We start from the raw sequence: 19,130 nt of genomic DNA on the forward strand, positions 1-19,130 counted from the left end.
ACGGGGTCCCAGGACGAAGCAGCAGGAGCGAGGCGCTAGGGGGCGTGGTCCCCCCCTAGCGGTCCAAGAAGAAGAACAGGACGCCTCCCTTCGACGAAAGGAGAGATAGACGCCCGGGGGTAACCGGTAGTAATTCGGGAGAGATCCCGGGTGCATCTCGACTCAGGCGTCAGGACAGGCCACCGTGGAGTTTTAGTCGGTAAGAGTCCGACACTACCCGCTAGCGGGTGTCCATGAGGATTTCTCCACGTAAAAAAAAAAAAAAAAAAAGGTTGGGTTAGGTTGGGGTTAGGTTGGGGTTAGGTTGGGTTAGGTTAGGTTGGGTTAGGTTAGGTTGGGGTTAGGTTGGGGTTAGGTTGGGGTTAGGTTGGGGTTAGGTTGGGGTTAGGTTGGGGTTAGGTTGGGGTTAGGTTAGGTTGGGGTTGAATATGGCGGCAAGTAGGACGGACACGTGCGCGTCGCTCCGTATTCCGTGACCGAAATATGTGGAAAAATCGAAGAGTGCAGTGGAAGGATTAGGGTGAAAGTGAAGTGCTAGTGGTGAGGAATAGGCGTGTGCAAAAAGTTTGGTGGAAATCGATGAATTAAAACTGTTATTAGAGTTAAAAGTGTCGGTGTTGCCACGAGGGAAGAGGCAGCCATCTTGGCGGCCATCTTGGCGGCCAGCGTAGTGACGCGCGACGCGGACGCGTGACGGCGTCTCGCGGGAGGCCAGTGAACTACAGTGTAGTGCTAGTGCGGTAGTTGCGAGAACTACGTTACCGACGGCGGAACAAGTTACCGACGTCGGAACTAGTTACCGAAGGTGGAACGAGTTACCCACGGTGGAAGTAGTTACCCGCGGTGGAACAGACCACTTACCTTACCATCTCGCGCGGCACACCTGTCGCCCTGGTCCGCATTCGACAGGGGCAGCGCGCGAAAGAGCGAGTGGCTCCAGGACGGAGATTTTGTCGATTACATTGGCGAAGACAAAAGAACAAACAAACAAACAAAGAAATATGGACATGGAGAAAATAAATGACAACGTTTACGGTGCAGGGGAGGGATACCCCAGTACCGGCGCAGTCGTGGGTAGTAAAGTGGGCCCCGCTGCGTCGATATCTCGCGACCACGGCCGTTCGGGGGTGGACCGTCAGGCCCCCGGACGCGTTACTACGACTGGCGACGGAACAGCAGGAGAGAGGAGGAGGATAACCACGGGAGGACATCCAGAGGATGACAGGACGGAGACCGCGGAGGAGCCTCCGAGGAAGGCGACGAGACGTTCGCTGAGATCCGCGAACAGGTCCGAGTACGTTTTTCTCGCGCCGGCCACGATGGACGACGGTACGTCACCGGTGGCGGGGGGATCGCGGGGGCGGGCGAGGTCCGACGACGAGGAGTCGGTCGCCTCGTTCGCCTCGCGTTCGTCGCTGGCTTCGATGGCGTCCAGGGGCAAGAGGAAGAGAACAGGAGCCACGACGACACCGGAGGTGTCGGAGGAGTTGGAGGTGCAGATGAAGACGAGCTCCCCGGCGGAAATCAGCGCGGGCTTGACGATGCACGTGTCGGAGATAATGCACGTCGCGACGACGTCGTCGAACTTGAAGGGGACCTACATCAGATCCCTTAAAAACGCGGCGAGCTATATCACCGCCGCGTGGAACGAGGAATCTTCAAGGAGGGCGAGGCCAGCGCGAGGCGCCGGCGACGACGTGGACGCGAGGCTGTCCATGCTGGAGGGGGAGAACGCGGCCCTCCGCCAGGAACTGAGGAGACTGGCCGCCCACGTCAACGAGTGCCCGCGATGCGCCGGCGCGGCGCCCGAATACGTCCGCCCGCCGTGGGAAGGCGGAAACGACAGGACGCGGCTGGACGCCCTGGAAAGAGCGGTCCGAGAACTGGGTCCCTCCATTCTCAGGACAATCGAGGAACGATTCGGGGATGCACGACGGCAACGCACCCCCGTAGGACGACCCAGCGGGGACCGCCCCGCCGACCCTCCCGCGGCCCAGCCGACGCCGACCCGAAGGGAACGGGAGGACGGCGGATGGGAGCTGGTGGAGACGAAAAAGAAGCGGAGGAGAAACAAGAAGACGGCGAACGGGAAGAAGGCAGCCGTCGCCGCCGCCACCGGAGCAGAGGCGGCGAGGAAAGGATCGACCGCGCCACCACCGACGCGGGTACCGCGGCAGCAGCAACCCCAGCCCGGCGGCACGACGGCCGCACCGAAGGCGAGCGCCCCCGCGACGCAGAGAGGACCACCGCGGACACCCAAGGTGGTCACGCCCCCTCGCGCACCGCGAACATCCGCGGTGACCCTGACGTTGAACGAGGGAGCGAGGATGTCGTACGCCGACGTCCTGGAAGCGGCGAGGACGAGGATTCCACTATCGGAGCTTGGCACGGAGCGCCTGGAGATGAAGAAGGCGATGACGGGCGCCATTATAATTCAAGTCCCCGGTGACAAGGACAGGGGAAAGGCGACGCTACTGGCGTCGCGGCTGGCCGAGACCCTGGACCCGACGGCGGTGAGAATCGCCACACCGACCAGGATGGCGGAGTTACGCGTGACCGGGATAGACATCTCGGTCAAGAAGGAGGAGCTGCGAAGAGCACTGGCCTTGGCGGCGGGATGCGGCAGCGCAGAGGTGCAGGTGGGCGAGATCGGCGCCACCAGAGGCGGCCTCGGGTCTGCATGGATCAAGTGCCCGGCGGCAGCAGCCCGCAAGCTGGCCCAGGCGGAGAAGATAGCCCTGGGCTGGTCAACGGCGAGGATAAGGGCCGTGCCGAAGCGCCCGTTGCAGTGCTTCAGGTGCCTGGAGCTGGGGCACGTGCGCGCCACTTGCGTTTCCGGCGAAGACCGTGGACACCTGTGCTACAGGTGCGGCGGGAGCGGACACCGCGCCAGAGGCTGTCCGGCCTCCGCTCCCAAATGTCCGCTTTGCGAGTCGCTCGGGGCACCCGCGAATCACAGGATGGGTGGAGATGCATGCAACCCCCCGAAGGTCAAGAGGAGGAGACCCATCCGCCAACCAGCAGCGGTAGCAGCAGCAGCAGTCGCCGCGGCAGGGACACCAGGAAGCGCCGCCGAATCAGCAGCAGCGGCGGATGGCCGGGAGGAGGCCATGGAGGTGACGGCATAGTTCAAGCGCCTGCTGCAATGCAATCTCGGTAGGTCGAGAAGAGCGCAAGACCTGCTCGTCCAGACCATCCGGGAGAACGAGGTGGCCCTAGCGGCGGTGGCGGAACCGCATCGTATACCCGACTCGCCCAACTGGATCGGGGACCTGGACGGATCCGCCGGGATAACGTGGACGTCGGCCTCGTGCTTCTTACTGGACCGTGGCAGCGGCTTCGTCGCGGTCGAGTGGCTGGGAGCGGCGGTGGTGGCGGTGTACGTCTCTCCGAACATCGACCTGGCCGCGTACGGGGACTTCCTGGACCGAGTCGGCGAGTGCATCGGAAGATGCCTCCCCCGCCAGGTGCTCGTGCTGGGGGACTTCAACGCCCACTCGACGCAATGGGGAAACCCAAGGACCAACTCCCGTGGAAGGATGCTCACCGACTGGGCAGCGAGTCTGGGGCTCCTGCTGGCGAACAGGGGCTCGGCGAGCACCTGCGTGGCGTGGAGAGGATCCTCCGTGGTGGACATCACGTGGGCTACCCCGGAGTTGCTCAGGCGAATCCGCGACTGGAGAGTGGCCGAGGGGGTGGAAACGCTGTCCGACCACCTCTACATTCTGATGGAGGTGACCCTGGGGACCGAGGACGACGCCGGGAGAAGACGACGAGGACCGAGAGAGAACCGTCGCCGCCCGCCGCCGCCGCCGCGATGGCGCCTGAAGGAGATGGACAAGGAGATGTTGCGGGCGGCCACGACCGTGTCCGCCTGGAGCTGGGACGCCCGACGGACGACCGAGCGAGGAAGTATCGACGAGGAGGCGGAGGAGCTCCGAAGATACATGACCGCGGCGTGCGACGCCTCGATGCCGCGCTCCGTCCCGGGGGGTGGACGAGACCAGGGAACGTACTGGTGGACCCCGGAGATCGCCGAGATGCGAGAGAACTGCGTGCGTGCCCGCAGAAGATTTCTAAGGGCCCGTCGTCGCAGACTGACGCGCGACGAGGAGGAGATTTCCCGCTTCTACGAGGAGTACAGAGAGGCGAGACGGACTCTTCAGCGGGAGATCAAGACCGCGAAATCTCGGTGCTGGACGGAGCTGATCGAGGAAGTGGAATCCGACCCGTGGGGACGGCCGTACAAAGTGGTCACCAAGAAGCTACGACCTTCGGCGCCCCCGCTGACCTCGGACATGGACCCGACGCTGTTGGACAACGTGATCGGGACGCTGTTCCCGCCGGAAGACAGGGACGCGAGCCGACCGGCGCCATCCTCCCCCTCCGCCGACGACGACGACGAGGAGGCGGCGACGACGACCGCGACGGGATGGAGCGAGGAGCTGCGAGTCAGCGACGAGGAACTCTTCGAAGCAGCCAGGAGGACGGCGTCCCGCGACGTGGCGCCAGGCCCCGACGGAATACCGGGCCGAGCGTGGGCGGAGTCGATCGTCACCATGGCTCCACGCCTGCGACACCTGTTCGACAGATGCCTGGAGGAGGGCGCCTACCCCCGGACATGGCGGACGGCCAGGCTGGTGCTGTTACGGAAGGAGGGCCGCCCGCCGGACTCGCCGTCCGCGTACCGGCCGATATGCCTGCTGGACGAGGTGGGCAAGATGCTGGAGAGGATCGTCGCCGCCCGGCTGGAGGCTCACGTGACCCGGAGGACGCCCGGATGGCACGACAGCCAGTACGGATTCCGCCGCGGCCGCTCGACCGTGGACGCGGTGAAGAGGCTGAGGACCATGGCCGAGGACAAGGTCGCCCGAGAAGGGGTAGCGGTGGCGGTGTCGCTCGACGTCACCAACGCCTTCAATTCCATCCCCTGGGCTAGGATCGTGGAGGCCCTGCGACACTTTGACGTCCCGGCGTACCTGGTGGGGATCGTCCGCGCGTACCTTTCCGACAGATACATCGTCTACGCCGGAAGGGACGGGGAAGAAAGAAGACGGATCGAGCGCGGCGTTCCGCAGGGGTCGGTGTTGGGTCCGATACTCTGGATCACGGCCTACGACTCGGTCCTCCGATGTCCGATGCCCCCCGGGGCTGGAATGGTGTGCTACGCCGACGACACCCTGGTCCTGGCCGGGGGACGATGGTGGCAGGACACGGCGAACCGCACGGAAGACGCCGTGGCGTGCGCGATGGGCGCCATTCGGAGGCTCGGCCTGACGGTGTCGCCGGCCAAGTCCGAGGCGCTGTGGTTCTTCGACCAGCGACGAAGAGGAACGCCTCCCACAGGATCGACGGTGAACATCGGCGGAGAAGAGGTCCCGGTGAGACGCCAGATGAGGTACCTGGGTCTCACGATCGACAGCGGATGGACCTTCGGACCGCACTTCGAGCAACTGGTCCCGAAGGCGACGGCCGCGGCCAACGCCCTGTGCGGCCTCCTACCGAACATCGGCGGAGCAGGATCGAGAGTACGCCGACTCTACGAGGGAGTAGTCCGGTCCCGAGTTCTCTACGGGGCACCCGTCTGGGCCAGAAGCCTGGCGACCAGTCGCCGCAGCCTGACCTTGCTGCGGAGGCTGCAGAGGACGACCGCTATCCGCATCGCGAGAGGCTACAGGACGACATCGTACGCGTCGGCGACCGTGCTAGCGGCGTCCCCGCCGTTCGAGCTGCAAGCCCTGGCGCTCGAACGCGTATACGAACACCAAAGGAGGAACCCGACGCCATCCACCTCTGGCCAGCCGGCCTCGAACATCCGGGAGGAGGCGAAGAAGGAGGTCTGGGAACGATGGCGCTCGCAGCTGATCCAGGAGGACGCCGTGCGGCCGCACCGGGCCGTTCGCGCCGTGCTTCCCAACTGGGAGACGTGGAGGGATCGAGGCGGAGCACCGCTGACCTTCAGGATGACGCAGCTGCTCACCGGCCACGGAGTATTCGGCGAGTACCTGCTAAGGATTCGGCGAGAGGCGACGTCCGTCTGCCACCACTGCGAGGAAGAGGAGGACACGGCGCAGCACACGCTGGAGTTCTGTCCGGCGTGGGCGGAACCACGACGCGTCCTACGGCTCGAAATCGGCGAGAGCTTAGCCCCAGAAGCGGTCGTCGCGGCCATGCTAAGAGGGCGCCAGGAGTACGCCGCTGTCCGCACCTACTGCGAGCAGGTGATGCTGGCGAAGGAGCGGGCGGAAAGGATCAGGGAACGAGCTAGCGACCCGTCCAGGACATCGCAGCGCCCTAGGAATACCGCGCGCCACAGGGGCGCGACGCCACCACCGGCGCCACCACGCCCGCCGTAGCAGCGCGTGGAAACCAGGAAGGGGCTTCAGGGGACGGGGTCCCAGGACGAAGCAGCAGGAGCGAGGCGCTAGGGGGCGTGGTCCCCCCCTAGCGGTCCAAGAAGAAGAACAGGACGCCTCCCTTCGACGAAAGGAGAGATAGACGCCCGGGGGTAACCGGTAGTAATTCGGGAGAGATCCCGGGTGCATCTCGACTCAGGCGTCAGGACAGGCCACCGTGGAGTTTTAGTCGGTAAGAGTCCGACACTACCCGCTAGCGGGTGTCCATGAGGATTTCTCCACGTTAAAAAAAAAAAAAAAAAAAAAGGTTGGGGTTAGGTTAGGTTAGGTTGGGTTAGGTTGGGTTAGGTTGGGTTAGGTTGGGGTTAGGTTGGGGTTAGGTTGGGGTTAGGTTGGGTTAGGTTAGGTTGGGGTTAGGTTAGGTTGGGGTTAGGTTGGGGTTAGGTTAGGTTAGGTTGGGGTTAGGTTGGGGTTAGGTTGGGTTAGGTTGGGTTAGGTTGGGGTTAGGTTGGGGTTAGGTTGGGGTTAGGTTGGGGTTAGGTTGGGGTTAGGTTGGGGTTAGGTTAGGTTGGGGTTAGGTTAGGTTGGGGTGGGGAGCACGAGGCGGGCATGGGTTCCCGGGGCATAGGACCATGCCCTGGGAAACCCCGATGGATCTGATGTTCTCTTACAGTCGGGTGGCGGCCGATCGGTGCCCTTGGCACCCGTCGGTTCGCCGATCCGGTGCGGAGAACTTCGGAGAAGTTGGCGGGCCCCTGCCTGTCAAGACCACTCACCTCACCTTCTCGCGGGGCTCCCTGTCGCCCTGCACCGGCTTCGACCGGGGCAGGGTGCGAAAGAGTGAGTGGCACCAGGACGGAGACTTCGACGACGACCTTGGCGAAAAACAAACAAAAAACATGGAAATGGAGAACAGAAACGACAACGTTTACGGTGCAGGGGAGGGATAACCCAGTACCGGCGCAGTCGTGGGTAGTGAAGTGGGCCCCGCTGCGTCGATATCTCGCGACCACGGCCGTTCGAGGGTGGACCGTCAGGCCCCCGGACGCGTTTATACGACTGGCGACGGAACAGCAGGAGAGAGGAGGAGGATAACCACAGGAGGACATCAAGAGGATGACAGGACGGAGACCGCGGAGGAGCCTCCGAGGAAGGCGACGAGACGTTCGCCGAGAGCCGCGAACAGGTCCGAGTACGTTTTTCTCGCGCCGACCACGATGGACGACGGTACGACACCGTTGGCGGGGGGATCGCGGGGGCGGGCGAGGTCCGACGACGAGGAGTCGGTCGCCTCGTTCGCCTCGCGCTCGTCGCTGGCTTCGATGGCGTCCAGGTGCAAGAGGAAGAGAACGGGAGCCACGACAACACCGGAGGTGTCGGAGGAGTTGGAGGTGCAGATGAAGACGAGCTCCCCGGCCGAAATCAGCGCGGGTTTGACGATGCACGTGTCGGAGATAATGCACGTCGCGACGACGTCGTCAAACTTGAAGGGGACCTACATCAGATCCCTCAAAAACGCGGCGAGTTATATCACCGCCGCCTGGAACGAGGAATCCGCGAGGAGGGCGAGGCCAGCGCGAGGCGCCGGCGACGACGTGCACGCGAGGCTGTCCGTGCTGGAGGGGGAGAACGCGGCCCTCCGCCAGGAACTGAGGAGACTGGCCGCCCACGTCAACGAGTGCCCGCGATGCGCCGGCGCGGCGCCCGAATACGTCCACCCGCCGTGGGAAGGCGGAAACGACAGGACGCGGCTGGACGCCCTGGAAAGAGCGGTCCGGGAACTGGGACCCTCCATTCTCCGGACAATCGAGGAACGATTCGGGGACGCACGACGGCAACGCACCCCCGAAGGACGACCCAGCGGGGACCGCCCCGTCGACCCTCCCGCGGCCCAGCCGACGCCGACCCGTAGGGAACGGGAGGACGGCGGATGGGAGCTGGTGGAAACGAAGAGGAAGAGGAGGAGAAACAGGAAGACGGCGAACGGGACGAAGGCAGCCGTCGCCGCCGCCGCCGGAGCAGAGGCGGCGAGGAAAGGATCGACCGCGCCACCACCGACGCGGGTACGGCGGCAGCAGCAACCCCAGCCGGGCGGCGACACGACGGGCGCACCGAAGGCGAGCGCCCCCGCGACGCAGAGAGGACCACCGCGGGCACCCAAGGTGGTCACGCCCCCTCGCGCACCGCGAACATCCGCGGTGACCCTGACGTTAAACGAGGGAGCGAGGATGTCGTACGCCGACGTCCTGGAGGCAGCGAGAACGAGGATTCCGCTATCGGAGCTCGGGACGGAGCGCCTGGAGATGAAGAAGGCGATGACGGGCGCCATTATAATACAAGTCCCCGGCGACAAGGACAGGGGAAAGGCGACGCTACTGGCGACGCGGCTGGCCGAGACCCTGGACCCGACGGCGGTGAGAATCGCCACCCCGACCAGGATGGCGGAGCTACGCGTGACCGGGATAGACATCTCGGTCAGGAAGGAGGAGCTGCGGAGAGCACTGGCCTCGGCGGCGGGATGCGGCAGCGCGGAGGTGCAGGTGGGCGAGATCGGCGCCACCAGAGGCGGCCTCGGGTCGGCATGGATCAAGTGCCCGGCTGCAGGAGCCCGCAAGCTGGCCCAGGCGGAGAAGATAGCCCTGGGCTGGTCAACGGCGAGGATAAGGGCCGTGCCGAAGCGCCCGTTGCAGTGCTTCAGGTGCCTGGAACTGGGGCACGTGCGCGCTACGTGCGTATCCGGCGAAGACCGAGGGCACCTGTGCTACAGGTGCGGCGGGAGCGGACACCGCGCCAGAGGCTGTCCCGCCTCCGCTCCCAAGTGTCCGCTGTGCGAATCGCTCGGGGCACCCGCGAATCACAGGATGGGCGGAGAGGCATGCAATCCCCCGAAGGTCAAGAGGAGGAGACCGACCCGCCAACCAGCAGCGGTAGCAGCAGCAGTAGCAGCAGCCGCCGCGGTACGGACACCAGGAAGCGCCGCCGAACCACCAACAGCAGCGGCGGATGGCCGGGAGGAGGCCATGGAGGTGACGGCATAGTTCAAGCGCCTGCTGCAATGCAACCTCGGTAGGTCGAGACGAGCGCAAGATCTGCTCGTCCAGACCATCCGGGAGAACGAGGTGGCCCTAGCGGCGGTGGCCGAACCGCACCGTATACCCGACTCGCCCAACTGGATCGGGGACCTGGACGGATCCGCGGGGATAACGTGGACGTCGGCCTCGTGCGTCTCGCTGGACCGTGGCAACGGCTTCGTCGCGGTCGAGTGGCTAGGAGCGGCGGTGGTGGCGGTGTACGTCTCTCCGAACATCGACCTGGCCGCGTACGGGGACTTCCTGGACCGAGTCGGCGAGTGCATCCGAGGATGCCTCCCCCGCCAGGTGCTCGTGCTGGGGGACTTCAACGCCCACTCGACGCAATGGGGAAGCCCAAGGACCAACTCCCGTGGAAGGATGCTCACCGACTGGGCAGCGAGTCTGGGGCTCCTGCTGGCGAACAGGGGCTCGGCGAGCACCTGCGTGGCGTGGAGAGGATCCTCCGTGGTGGACATCACGTGGGCTACCCCGGAGGTGCTCAGGCGAATCCGCGACTGGAGAGTGGCCGAGGGGGTGGAAACGCTGTCCGACCACCTCTACGTACTGATGGAGGTGACCCTGGGGACCGAGGACGACGCCGGGACGATACGACGAGGACCGGGAGAGAACCGTCGCCGCCCGCCGCCGCCGCCGCGATGGCGCCTGAAGGAGATGGACAAGGAGATGCTGCGGGCGGCCACGACCGTGTCCGCCTGGAGCTGGGACGCCCGACGGACGACCGAGCGAGGAAGTATCGACGAGGAGGCGGAGGAGCTCCGAAGATACATGACCGCGGCGTGCGACGCCTCGATGCCGCGCTCCGTCCCGGGGGGTGGACGAGACCGGGGAACGTACTGGTGGACCCCGGAGATCGCCGAGATGCGAGAAAACTGCGTGCGTGCCCGCAGAAGATTTCTAAGGGCCCGCCGTCGCAGACTGACGCGCGACGAGGAGGAGATTTCCCGCTTCTACGAGGAGTACAGAGAGGCGAGACGGACTCTTCAGCGGGAGATCAAGACCGCGAAGTCTCGGTGCTGGACGGAGCTGATCGAGGAAGTGGAATCCGACCCGTGGGGACGGCCGTACAAAGTGGTCACCAAGAAGCTACGACCTTCGGCGCCCCCGCTGACCTCGGACATGGACCCGACGCTGTTGGACAACGTGATCGGGACGCTGTTCCCGCCGGAAGACAGGGACGCGAGCCGACCGGCGCCATCCTCCCCCTCCGCCGACGACGACGGCGAGGAGGCGGCGACGACGACCGCGACGGGATGGAGCGAGGAGCTGCGAGTCAGCGACGAGGAACTCTTCGAAGCAGCCAGGAGGACGGCGTCCCGCGACGTGGCGCCAGGACCCGACGGAATACCGGGCCGAGCGTGGGCGGAGTCGATCGTCACCATGGCTCCACGCCTGCGACACCTGTTCGACAGATGCCTGGAGGAGGGCGCCTACCCCCGGACATGGCGGACGGCCAGGCTGGTGCTGTTACGGAAGGAGGGCCGCCCGCCGGACTCGCCGTCCGCGTACAGGCCGATATGCCTGCTGGACGAGGTGGGCAAGATGCTGGAGAGGATCGTCGCCGCCCGGCTGGAGGCTCACGTGACCCGGAGGACGCCCGGATGGCACGACAGCCAGTACGGGTTCCGCCGCGGCCGCTCGACCGTGGACGCGGTGAAGAGGCTGAGGACCATGGCCGAGGACAAGGTCGCCCGAGAAGGGGTAGCGGTGGCGGTGTCGCTCGACGTCACCAACGCCTTCAACTCCATCCCCTGGGCCAGGATCGTGGAGGCCCTGCGACACTTTGACGTCCCGGCGTACCTGGTGAGGATCGTCCGCGCGTACCTTTCCGACAGATACATCGTCTACGCCGGAAGGGACGGGGAAGAAAGAAGACGGATCGAGCGCGGCGTTCCGCAGGGGTCGGTGTTGGGTCCGATACTCTGGATCACGGCCTACGACTCGGTCCTCCGATGTCCGATGCCCCCCGGGGCTGGAATGGTGTGCTACGCCGACGACACCCTGGTCCTGGCCGGGGGACGATGGTGGCAGGACACGGCGAACCGCACGGAAGACGCCGTGGCGTGCGCGATGGGCGCCATTCGGAGGCTCGGCCTGACGGTGTCGCCGGCCAAGTCCGAGGCGCTGTGGTTCTTCGACCAGCGACGAAGAGGAACGCCTCCCACAGGATCGACGGTGAACATCGGCGGAGAAGAGGTCCCGGTGAGACGCCAGATGAGGTACCTGGGTCTCACGATCGACAGCGGATGGACCTTCGGACCGCACTTCGAGCAACGGGTCCCGAAGGCGACGGCCGCGGCCAACGCCCTGTGCGGCCTCCTACCGAACATCGGCGGAGCAGGATCGAGAGTACGCCGACTCTACGAGGGAGTAGTCCGGTCCCGAGTTCTCTACGGGGCACCCGTCTGGGCCAGAAGCCTGGCGACCAGTCGCCGCAGCCTGACCTTGCTGCGGAGGCTGCAGAGGACGACCGCTATCCGCATCGCGAGAGGCTACAGGACGACATCGTACGCGTCGGCGACCGTGTTAGCGGCGTCCCCGCCGTTCGAGCTGCAAGCCCTGGCGCTCGAACGCGTATACGAACACCAAAGGAGGAACCCGACGCCATCCACCTCTGGCCAGCCGGCCTCGAACATCCGGGAGGAGGCGAAGAAGGAGGTCTGGGAACGATGGCGCTCGCAGCTGATCCAGGAGGACGCCGTGCGGCCGCACCGGGCCGTTCACGCCGTGCTTCCCAACTGGGAGACGTGGAGGGATCGAGGCGGAGCACCGCTGACCTTCAGGATGACGCAGCTGCTCACCGGCCACGGAGTATTCGGCGAGTACCTGCTAAGGATTCGGCGAGAGGCGACGTCCGTCTGCCACCACTGCGAGGAAGAGGAGGACACGGCGCAGCACACGCTGGAGTTTTGTCCGGCGTGGGCGGAACCACGACGAGTCCTACGGCTCGAAATCGGCGAGAGCTTAGCCCCAGAAGCGGTCGTCGCGGCCATGCTCAGAGGGCGCCAGGAGTACGCCGCTGTCCGCACCTACTGCGAGCATGTGATGCTGGCGAAGGAGCGGGCGGAAAGGATCAGGGAACGAGCTAGCGACCCGTCCAGGACATCGCAGCGCCCTAGGAATACCGCGCGCCACAGGGGCGCGACGCCACCACCGGCGCCGCCGCGCCCGCCGTAGCAGCGCGTGGAAACCAGGAAGGGGCTTCAGGGGACGGGGTCCCAGGACGAAGCAGCAGGAGCGAGGCGCTAGGGGGCGTGGTCCCCCCCTAGCGGTCCAAGAAGAGCAGGACGCCTCCCTTCGACGAAAGGAGAGATAGACGCCCGGGGGTAACCGGTAGTAATTCGGGAGAGATCCCGGGTGCATCTCGACTCAGGCGTCAGGACAGGCCACCGTGGAGTTTTAGTCGGTAAGAGTCCGACACTACCCGCTAGCGGGTGTCCATGAGGATTTCTCCACGTTAAAAAAAAAAAAAAAAAAAAAGGTTGGGGTTAGGTTAGGTTAGGTTGGGTTAGGTTGGGTTAGGTTGGGTTAGGTTGGGGTTAGGTTGGGGTTAGGTTGGGGTTAGGTTGGGTTAGGTTAGGTTGGGGTTAGGTTAGGTTGGGGTTAGGTTGGGGTTAGGTTAGGTTAGGTTGGGGTTAGGTTGGGGTTAGGTTGGGTTAGGTTGGGTTAGGTTGGGGTTAGGTTGGGGTTAGGTTGGGGTTAGGTTGGGGTTAGGTTGGGGTTAGGTTGGGGTTAGGTTGGGGTTAGGTTGGGTTAGGTTGGGGAGCACGAGGCGGGCATGGGTTCCCGGGGCATAGGACCATGCCCTGGGAAACCCCGATGGATCTGATGTTCTCTTACAGTCGGGTGGCGGCCGATCGGTGCCCTTGGCACCCGTCGGTTCGCCGATCCGGTGCGGAGAACTTCGGAGAAGTTGGCGGGCCCATGCCTGTCAAGACCACTCACCTCACCTTCTCGCGGGGCTCCCTGTCGCCCTGCACCGGCTTCGACCGGGGCAGGGTGCGAAAGAGTGAGTGGCACCAGGACGGAGACTTCGACGACGACCTTGGCGAAAACAAACAAAAACATGGAAATGGAGAACAGAAACGACAACGTTTACGGTGCAGGGGAGGGATACCCCAGTACCGGCGCAGTCGTGGGTAGTGAAGTGGGCCCCGCTGCGTCGATATCTCGCGACCACGGCCGTCCGAGGGTGGACCGTCAGGCCCCCGGACGCGATTATACGACTGGCGACGGAACAGCAGGAGAGAGGAGGAGGATAACCACAGGAGGACATCCAGAGGATGACAGGACGGAGACCGCGGAGGAGCCTCCGAGGACGGCGACGAGACGTTCGCCGAGAGCCGCGAACAGGTCCGAGTACGTTTTTCTCGCGCCGACCACGATGGACGACGGTACGACACCGTTGGCGGGGGGATCGCGGGGGCGGGCGAGGTCCGACGACGAGGAGTCGGTCGCCTCGTTCGCCTCGCGCTCGTCGCTGGCTTCGATGGCGTCCAGGTGCAAGAGGAAGAGAACGGGAGCCACGACGACACCGGAGGTGTCGGAGGAGTTGGAGTTGCAGATGAGGACGAGCTCCCCGGCGGAGATCAGCGCGGGTTTGACGATGCACGTGTCGGAGATAATGCACGTCGCGACGACGTCGTCAAACCTGAAGGGGACCTACATCAGGTCCCTCAAAAACGCGGCGAGTTATATCACCGCCGCCTGGAACGAGGAATCCGCGAGGAGGGCGAGGCCAGCGCGAGGCGCCGGCGACGACGTGGACGCGAGGCTGTCCGTGCTGGAGGGGGAGAACGCGGCCCTCCGCCAGGAACTGAGGAGACTGGCCGCCCACGTCAACGAGTGCCCGCGATGCGCCGGCGCGGCGCCCGAATACGTCCGCCCGCCGTGGGAAGGCGGAAACGACAGGACGCGGCTGGACGCCCTGGAAAGAGCGGTCCGAGAACTGGGACCCTCCATTCTCAGGACAATCGAGGAACGATTCGGGGACGCACGACGGCAACGCACCCCCGAAGGACGACCCAGCGGGGACCGCCCCGTCGACCCTCCCGCGGCCCAGCCGACGCCGACCCGAAGGGACCGGGACGACGGCGGATGGGAGTTGGTGGAAGCAAAGAAGAAGAGGAGGAGAAACAAGAAGACGGCGAACCGGACGAAGGCAGCCGTCGCCGCCGCCGCCGGAGCAGAGGCGGCGAGGAAAGGATCGACCGCGCCACCACCGACGCGGGTACAGCGGCAGCAGCAACCCCAGCCTGGCGGCGCGACGGGCGCACCGAAGGCGAACGCCCCCGCAATGCAGAGAGGACCACCGCGGACACCCAAGATGGTCACGCCCCCTCGCGCACCGCGAACATCCGCGGTGACCCTGACGTTAAACGAGGGAGCGAGGATGTCGTACGCCGACGTCCTGGAGGCAGCGAGAACAAGGATTCCGCTATCGGAGCTCGGGACGGAGCGCCTGGAGATGAAGAAGGCGATGACGGGCGCCATTATAATACAAGTCCCAGGCGACAAGGACAGGGGAAAGGCGACGCTACTGGCGTCGCGGCTGGCCGAGACCCTGGACCCGACGGCGGTGAGAATCGCCACCCCGACCAGGATGGCGGAACTACGCGTGACCGGGATAGACATCTCGGTCAAGAAGGAGGAGCTGCGGAGAGCACTGGCCTCGGCGGCGGGATGCGGCAGCGCGGAGGTGCAGGTGGGCGAGATCGGCGCCACCAGAGGCGGCCTCGGGTCGGCATGGATCAAGTGCCCGGCTGCAGGAGCCCGCAAGCTGGCCCAGGCGGAGAAGATAGCCCTGGGCTGGTCAACGGCGAGGATACGGGCCGTGCCGAAGCGCCCGTTGCAGTGCTTCAGGTGCCTGGAACTGGGGCACGTGCGCGCCACGTGCGTATCCGGCGAAGACCGAGGGCACCTGTGCTACAGGTGCGGCGGGAGCGGACACCGCGCCAGAGGCTGTCCCGCCTCCGCTCCCAAGTGTCCGCTGTGCGAATCGCTAGGGGCACCCGCGAATCACAGGATGGGCGGAGAGGCATGCAATCCCCCGAAGGTCAAGAGGAGGAGACCGACCCGCCAACCAGCAGCGGTAGCAGCAGCAGCCGCCGCGGTACGGACACCAGGAAGCGCCGCCGAACCGACAGCAGCGGCGGATGGCCGGGAGGAGGCCATGGAGGTGACGGCATAGTTCAAGCGCCTGCTGCAATGCAATCTCGGTAGGTCGAGACGAGCGCAAGATCTGCTCGTCCAGACCATCCGGGAGAACGAGGTGGCCCTAGCGGCGGTGGCGGAACCGCATCGTATACCCGACTCGCCCAACTGGATCGGGGACCTGGACGGATCCGCCGGGATAACGTGGACGTCGGCCTCGTGCTTCTTACTGGACCGTGGCAACGGCTTCGTCGCGGTCGAGTGGCTAGGAGCGGCGGTGGTGGCGGTGTACGTCTCTCCGAACATCGACCTGGCCGCGTACGGGGACTTCCTGGACCGAGTCGGCGAGTGCATCCGAGGATGCCTCCCCCTCCAGGTGCTCGTGCTGGGGGACTTCAACGCCCACTCGACGCAATGGGGAAACCCAAGGACCAACTCCCGTGGAAGGATGCTCACCGACTGGGCAGCGAGTCTGGGGCTCCTGCTGGCGAACAGGGGCTCGGCGAGCACCTGCGTGGCGTGGAGGGGATCCTCCGTGGTGGACATCACGTGGGCTACCCCGGAGTTGCTCAGGCGAATCCGCGACTGGAGAGTGGCCGAGGGGGTGGAAACGCTGTCCGACCACCTCTACATTCTGATGGAGGTGACCCTGGGGACCGAGGACGACGCCGGGAGAAGACGACGACGACCGGGAGAGAACCGTCGCCGCCCGCCGCCGCTGCGATGGCGCCTGAAGGAGATGGACAAGGAGATGCTGCGGGCGGCCACGACCGTGTCCGCCTGGAGCTGGGACGCCCGACGGACGACCGAGCGAGGAAGCATCGACGAGGAGGCGGAGGAGCTCCGAAGATACATGACCGCGGCGTGCGACGCCTCGATGCCGCGCTCCGTCCCGGGGGGTGGACGAGACCAGGGAACGTACTGGTGGACCCCGGAGATCGCCGAGATGCGAGAAAACTGCGTGCGTGCCCGCAGAAGATTTCTAAGGGCCCGTCGTCGCAGACTGACGCGCGACGAGGAGGAGATTTCCCGCCTCTACGAGGAGTACAGAGAGGCGAGACGGACTCTTCAGCGGGAGATCAAGACCGCGAAATCTCGGTGCTGGACGGAGCTGATCGAGGAGGTGGAATCCGACCCGTGGGGACGGCCGTACAAAGTGGTCACCAAGAAGCTCCGACCTTCGGCGCCCCCGCTGACCTCGGACATGGACCCGACGCTGTTGGACAACGTCATCGGGACGCTGTTCCCGCCGGAAGACAGGGACGCGAGCCGACCGGCGCCATCCTCCCCCTCCGCCGACGACGACGACGAGGAGGCGGCGACGACGACCGCGACGGGATGGAGCGAGGAGCTGCGAGTCAGCGACGAGGAACTCTTCGAAGCAGCCAGGAGGACGGCGTCTCGCGACGTGGCGCCAGGCCCCGACGGAATACCGGGCCGAGCGTGGGCGGAGTCGATCGTCACCATGGCTCCACGCCTGCGACACCTGTTCGACAGATGCCTGGAGGAGGGCGCCTACCCCCGGACATGGCGGACGGCCAGGCTGGTGCTGTTACGGAAGGAGGGCCGCCCGCCGGACTCGCCGTCCGCGTACCGGCCGATATGCCTGCTGGACGAGGTGGGCAAGATGCTGGAGAGGATCGTCGCCGCCCGGCTGGAGGCTCACGTGACCCGGAGGACGCCCGGATGGCACGACAGCCAGTACGGATTCCGCCGCGGCCGCTCGACCGTGGACGCGGTGAAGAGGCTGAGGACCATGGCCGAGGACAAGGTCGCCCGAGAAGGGGTAGCGGTGGCGGTGTCGCTCGACGTCACCAACGCCTTCAATTCCATCCCCTGGGCTAGGATCGTGGAGGCCCTGCGACACTTCGAGGTCCCGGCGTACTTGGTGGGGATCGTCCGCGCGTACCTTTCCGACAGATACATCGTCTACGCCGGAAGGAACGGGGAAGAAAGAAGACGGATCGAGCGCGGCGTTCCGCAGGGGTCGGTGTTGGGACCGATACTCTGGATCACGGCCTACGACTCGGTCCTTCGATGTCCGATGCCCCCCGGGGCTGGAATGGTGTGCTACGCCGACGACACCCTGGTCCTGGCCGGGGGACGATGGTGGCAGGACACGGCGAACCGCACGGAGGACGCCGTGGCGTGCGCGATGGGCGCCATTCGGAGGCTCGGCCTGACGGTGTCGCCGGCCAAGTCCGAGGCGCTGTGGTTCTTCGACCAGCGACGAAGAGGAACGCCTCCCACAGGATCGACGGTGAACATCGGCGGAGAAGAGGTCCCGGTGAGACGCCAGATGAGGTACCTGGGTCTCACGATCGACAGCGGATGGACCTTCGGACCGCACTTCGAGCAACTGGTCCCGAAGGCGACGGCCGCGGCCAACGCCCTGTGCGGCCTCCTACCGAACATCGGCGGAGCAGGTTCGAGAGTACGCCGACTCTACGAGGGAGTAGTCCGGTCCCGAGTTCTCTACGGGGCACCCGTCTGGGCCAGAAGCCTGGCGACCAGTCGCCGCAGCCTGACCTTGCTGCGGAGGCTGCAGAGGACGACCGCTATCCGCATCGCGAGAGGCTACAGGACGACATCGTACGCGTCGGCGACCGTGCTAGCGGCGTCCCCGCCGTTCGAGCTGCACGCCCTGGCGCTCGAACGCGTATACGAACACCAAAGGAGGAACCCGACGCCATCCACCTCTGGCCAGCCGGCCTCGAACATCCGGGAGGAGGCGAAGAAGGAGGTCTGGGAACGATGGCGCTCGCAGCTGATCCAGGAGGACGCCGCGCGGCCGCACCGGGCCGTTCGCGCCGTGCTTCCCAACTGGGAGACGTGGAGGGATCGAGGCGGAGCACCGCTGACCTTCAGGATGACGCAGGTGCTCACCGGCCACGGAGTATTCGGCGAGTACCTGCTAAGGATTCGGCGAGAGGCGACGTCCGTCTGCCACCACTGCGAGGAAGAGGAGGACACGGCGCAGCACACGCTGGAGTTTTGTCCGGCGTGGGCGGAACCACGACGCGTCCTACGGCTCGAAATCGGCGAGAGCTTAGCCCCAGAAGCGGTCGTCGCGGCCATGCTCAGAGGGCGCCAGGAGTACGCCGCTGTCCGCACCTACTGCGAGCATGTGATGCTGGCGAAGGAGCGGGCGGAAAGGATAAGGGAACGAGCTCGCGACCCGTCCAGGACATCGCAGCGCCCTAGGAATACCGCGCGCCACAGGGGCGCGACGCCACCACCGGCGCCGCCACGCCCGCCGTAGCAGCGCGTGGAAACCAGGAAGGGGCTTCAGGGGACGGGGTCCCAAGACGGAGCAGCAGGAGCGAGGCGCTAGGGGGCGTGGTCCCCCCCTAGCGGTCCAAGAAGAAGAACAGGACGCCTCCCTTCGACGAAAGGAGAGATAGACGCCCGGGGGTAACCGGTAGTAATTCGGGAGAGATCCCGGGTGCATCTCGACTCAGGCGTCAGGACAGGCCACCGTGGAGTTTTAGTCGGTAAGAGTCCGACACTACCCGCTAGCGGGTGTCCATGA

At 65.4% G+C, this 19,130-nt stretch overlaps 2 protein-coding genes across 2 annotated transcripts; both read left to right on the forward strand.

Moving 5' to 3' along the window:
* Window positions 1-1,001: 1,001 nt before the first annotated feature.
* On the forward strand, window positions 1,002-6,356 carry LOC117213542. Its single transcript, XM_033458959.1, has 2 exons — window positions 1,002-3,116; window positions 3,192-6,356. Exons 1-2 carry the CDS (start codon window positions 1,002-1,004, stop codon window positions 6,354-6,356), a joined length of 5,280 nt encoding a protein of 1,759 aa, XP_033314850.1.
* Window positions 6,357-13,511: 7,155 nt separating this feature from the next.
* LOC117213544 lies at window positions 13,512-18,860 on the forward strand. The gene is made up of 2 exons (XM_033458960.1): window positions 13,512-15,623; window positions 15,699-18,860. Exons 1-2 carry the CDS (start codon window positions 13,512-13,514, stop codon window positions 18,858-18,860), a joined length of 5,274 nt encoding a protein of 1,757 aa, XP_033314851.1.
* The last annotated feature ends 270 nt before the right edge of the window (window positions 18,861-19,130 follow it).

This window comes from Bombus bifarius, unplaced genomic scaffold (genome assembly GCF_011952205.1).
Source record: "Bombus bifarius isolate JDL3187 unplaced genomic scaffold, Bbif_JDL3187 scf7180000009121_frag, whole genome shotgun sequence".
In the NCBI taxonomy this organism is placed as follows: domain Eukaryota; kingdom Metazoa; phylum Arthropoda; class Insecta; order Hymenoptera; family Apidae; genus Bombus; species Bombus bifarius.

Bases quoted from the DNA above. Each gene is read 5' to 3' on its own strand.
- LOC117213544 (XM_033458960.1), top strand. From the start codon at position 13,512: ATGGAAATGGAGAACAGAAACGACAACGTTTACGGTGCAGGGGAGGGA. The intron at 15,624-15,698 runs GTGACGGCATAG...CTGCTCGTCCAG, and splicing joins GCCGGGAGGAGGCCATGGAG to ACCATCCGGGAGAACGAGGT.
- LOC117213542 (XM_033458959.1), top strand. From the start codon at position 1,002: ATGGACATGGAGAAAATAAATGACAACGTTTACGGTGCAGGGGAGGGA. The intron at 3,117-3,191 runs GTGACGGCATAG...CTGCTCGTCCAG, and splicing joins GCCGGGAGGAGGCCATGGAG to ACCATCCGGGAGAACGAGGT.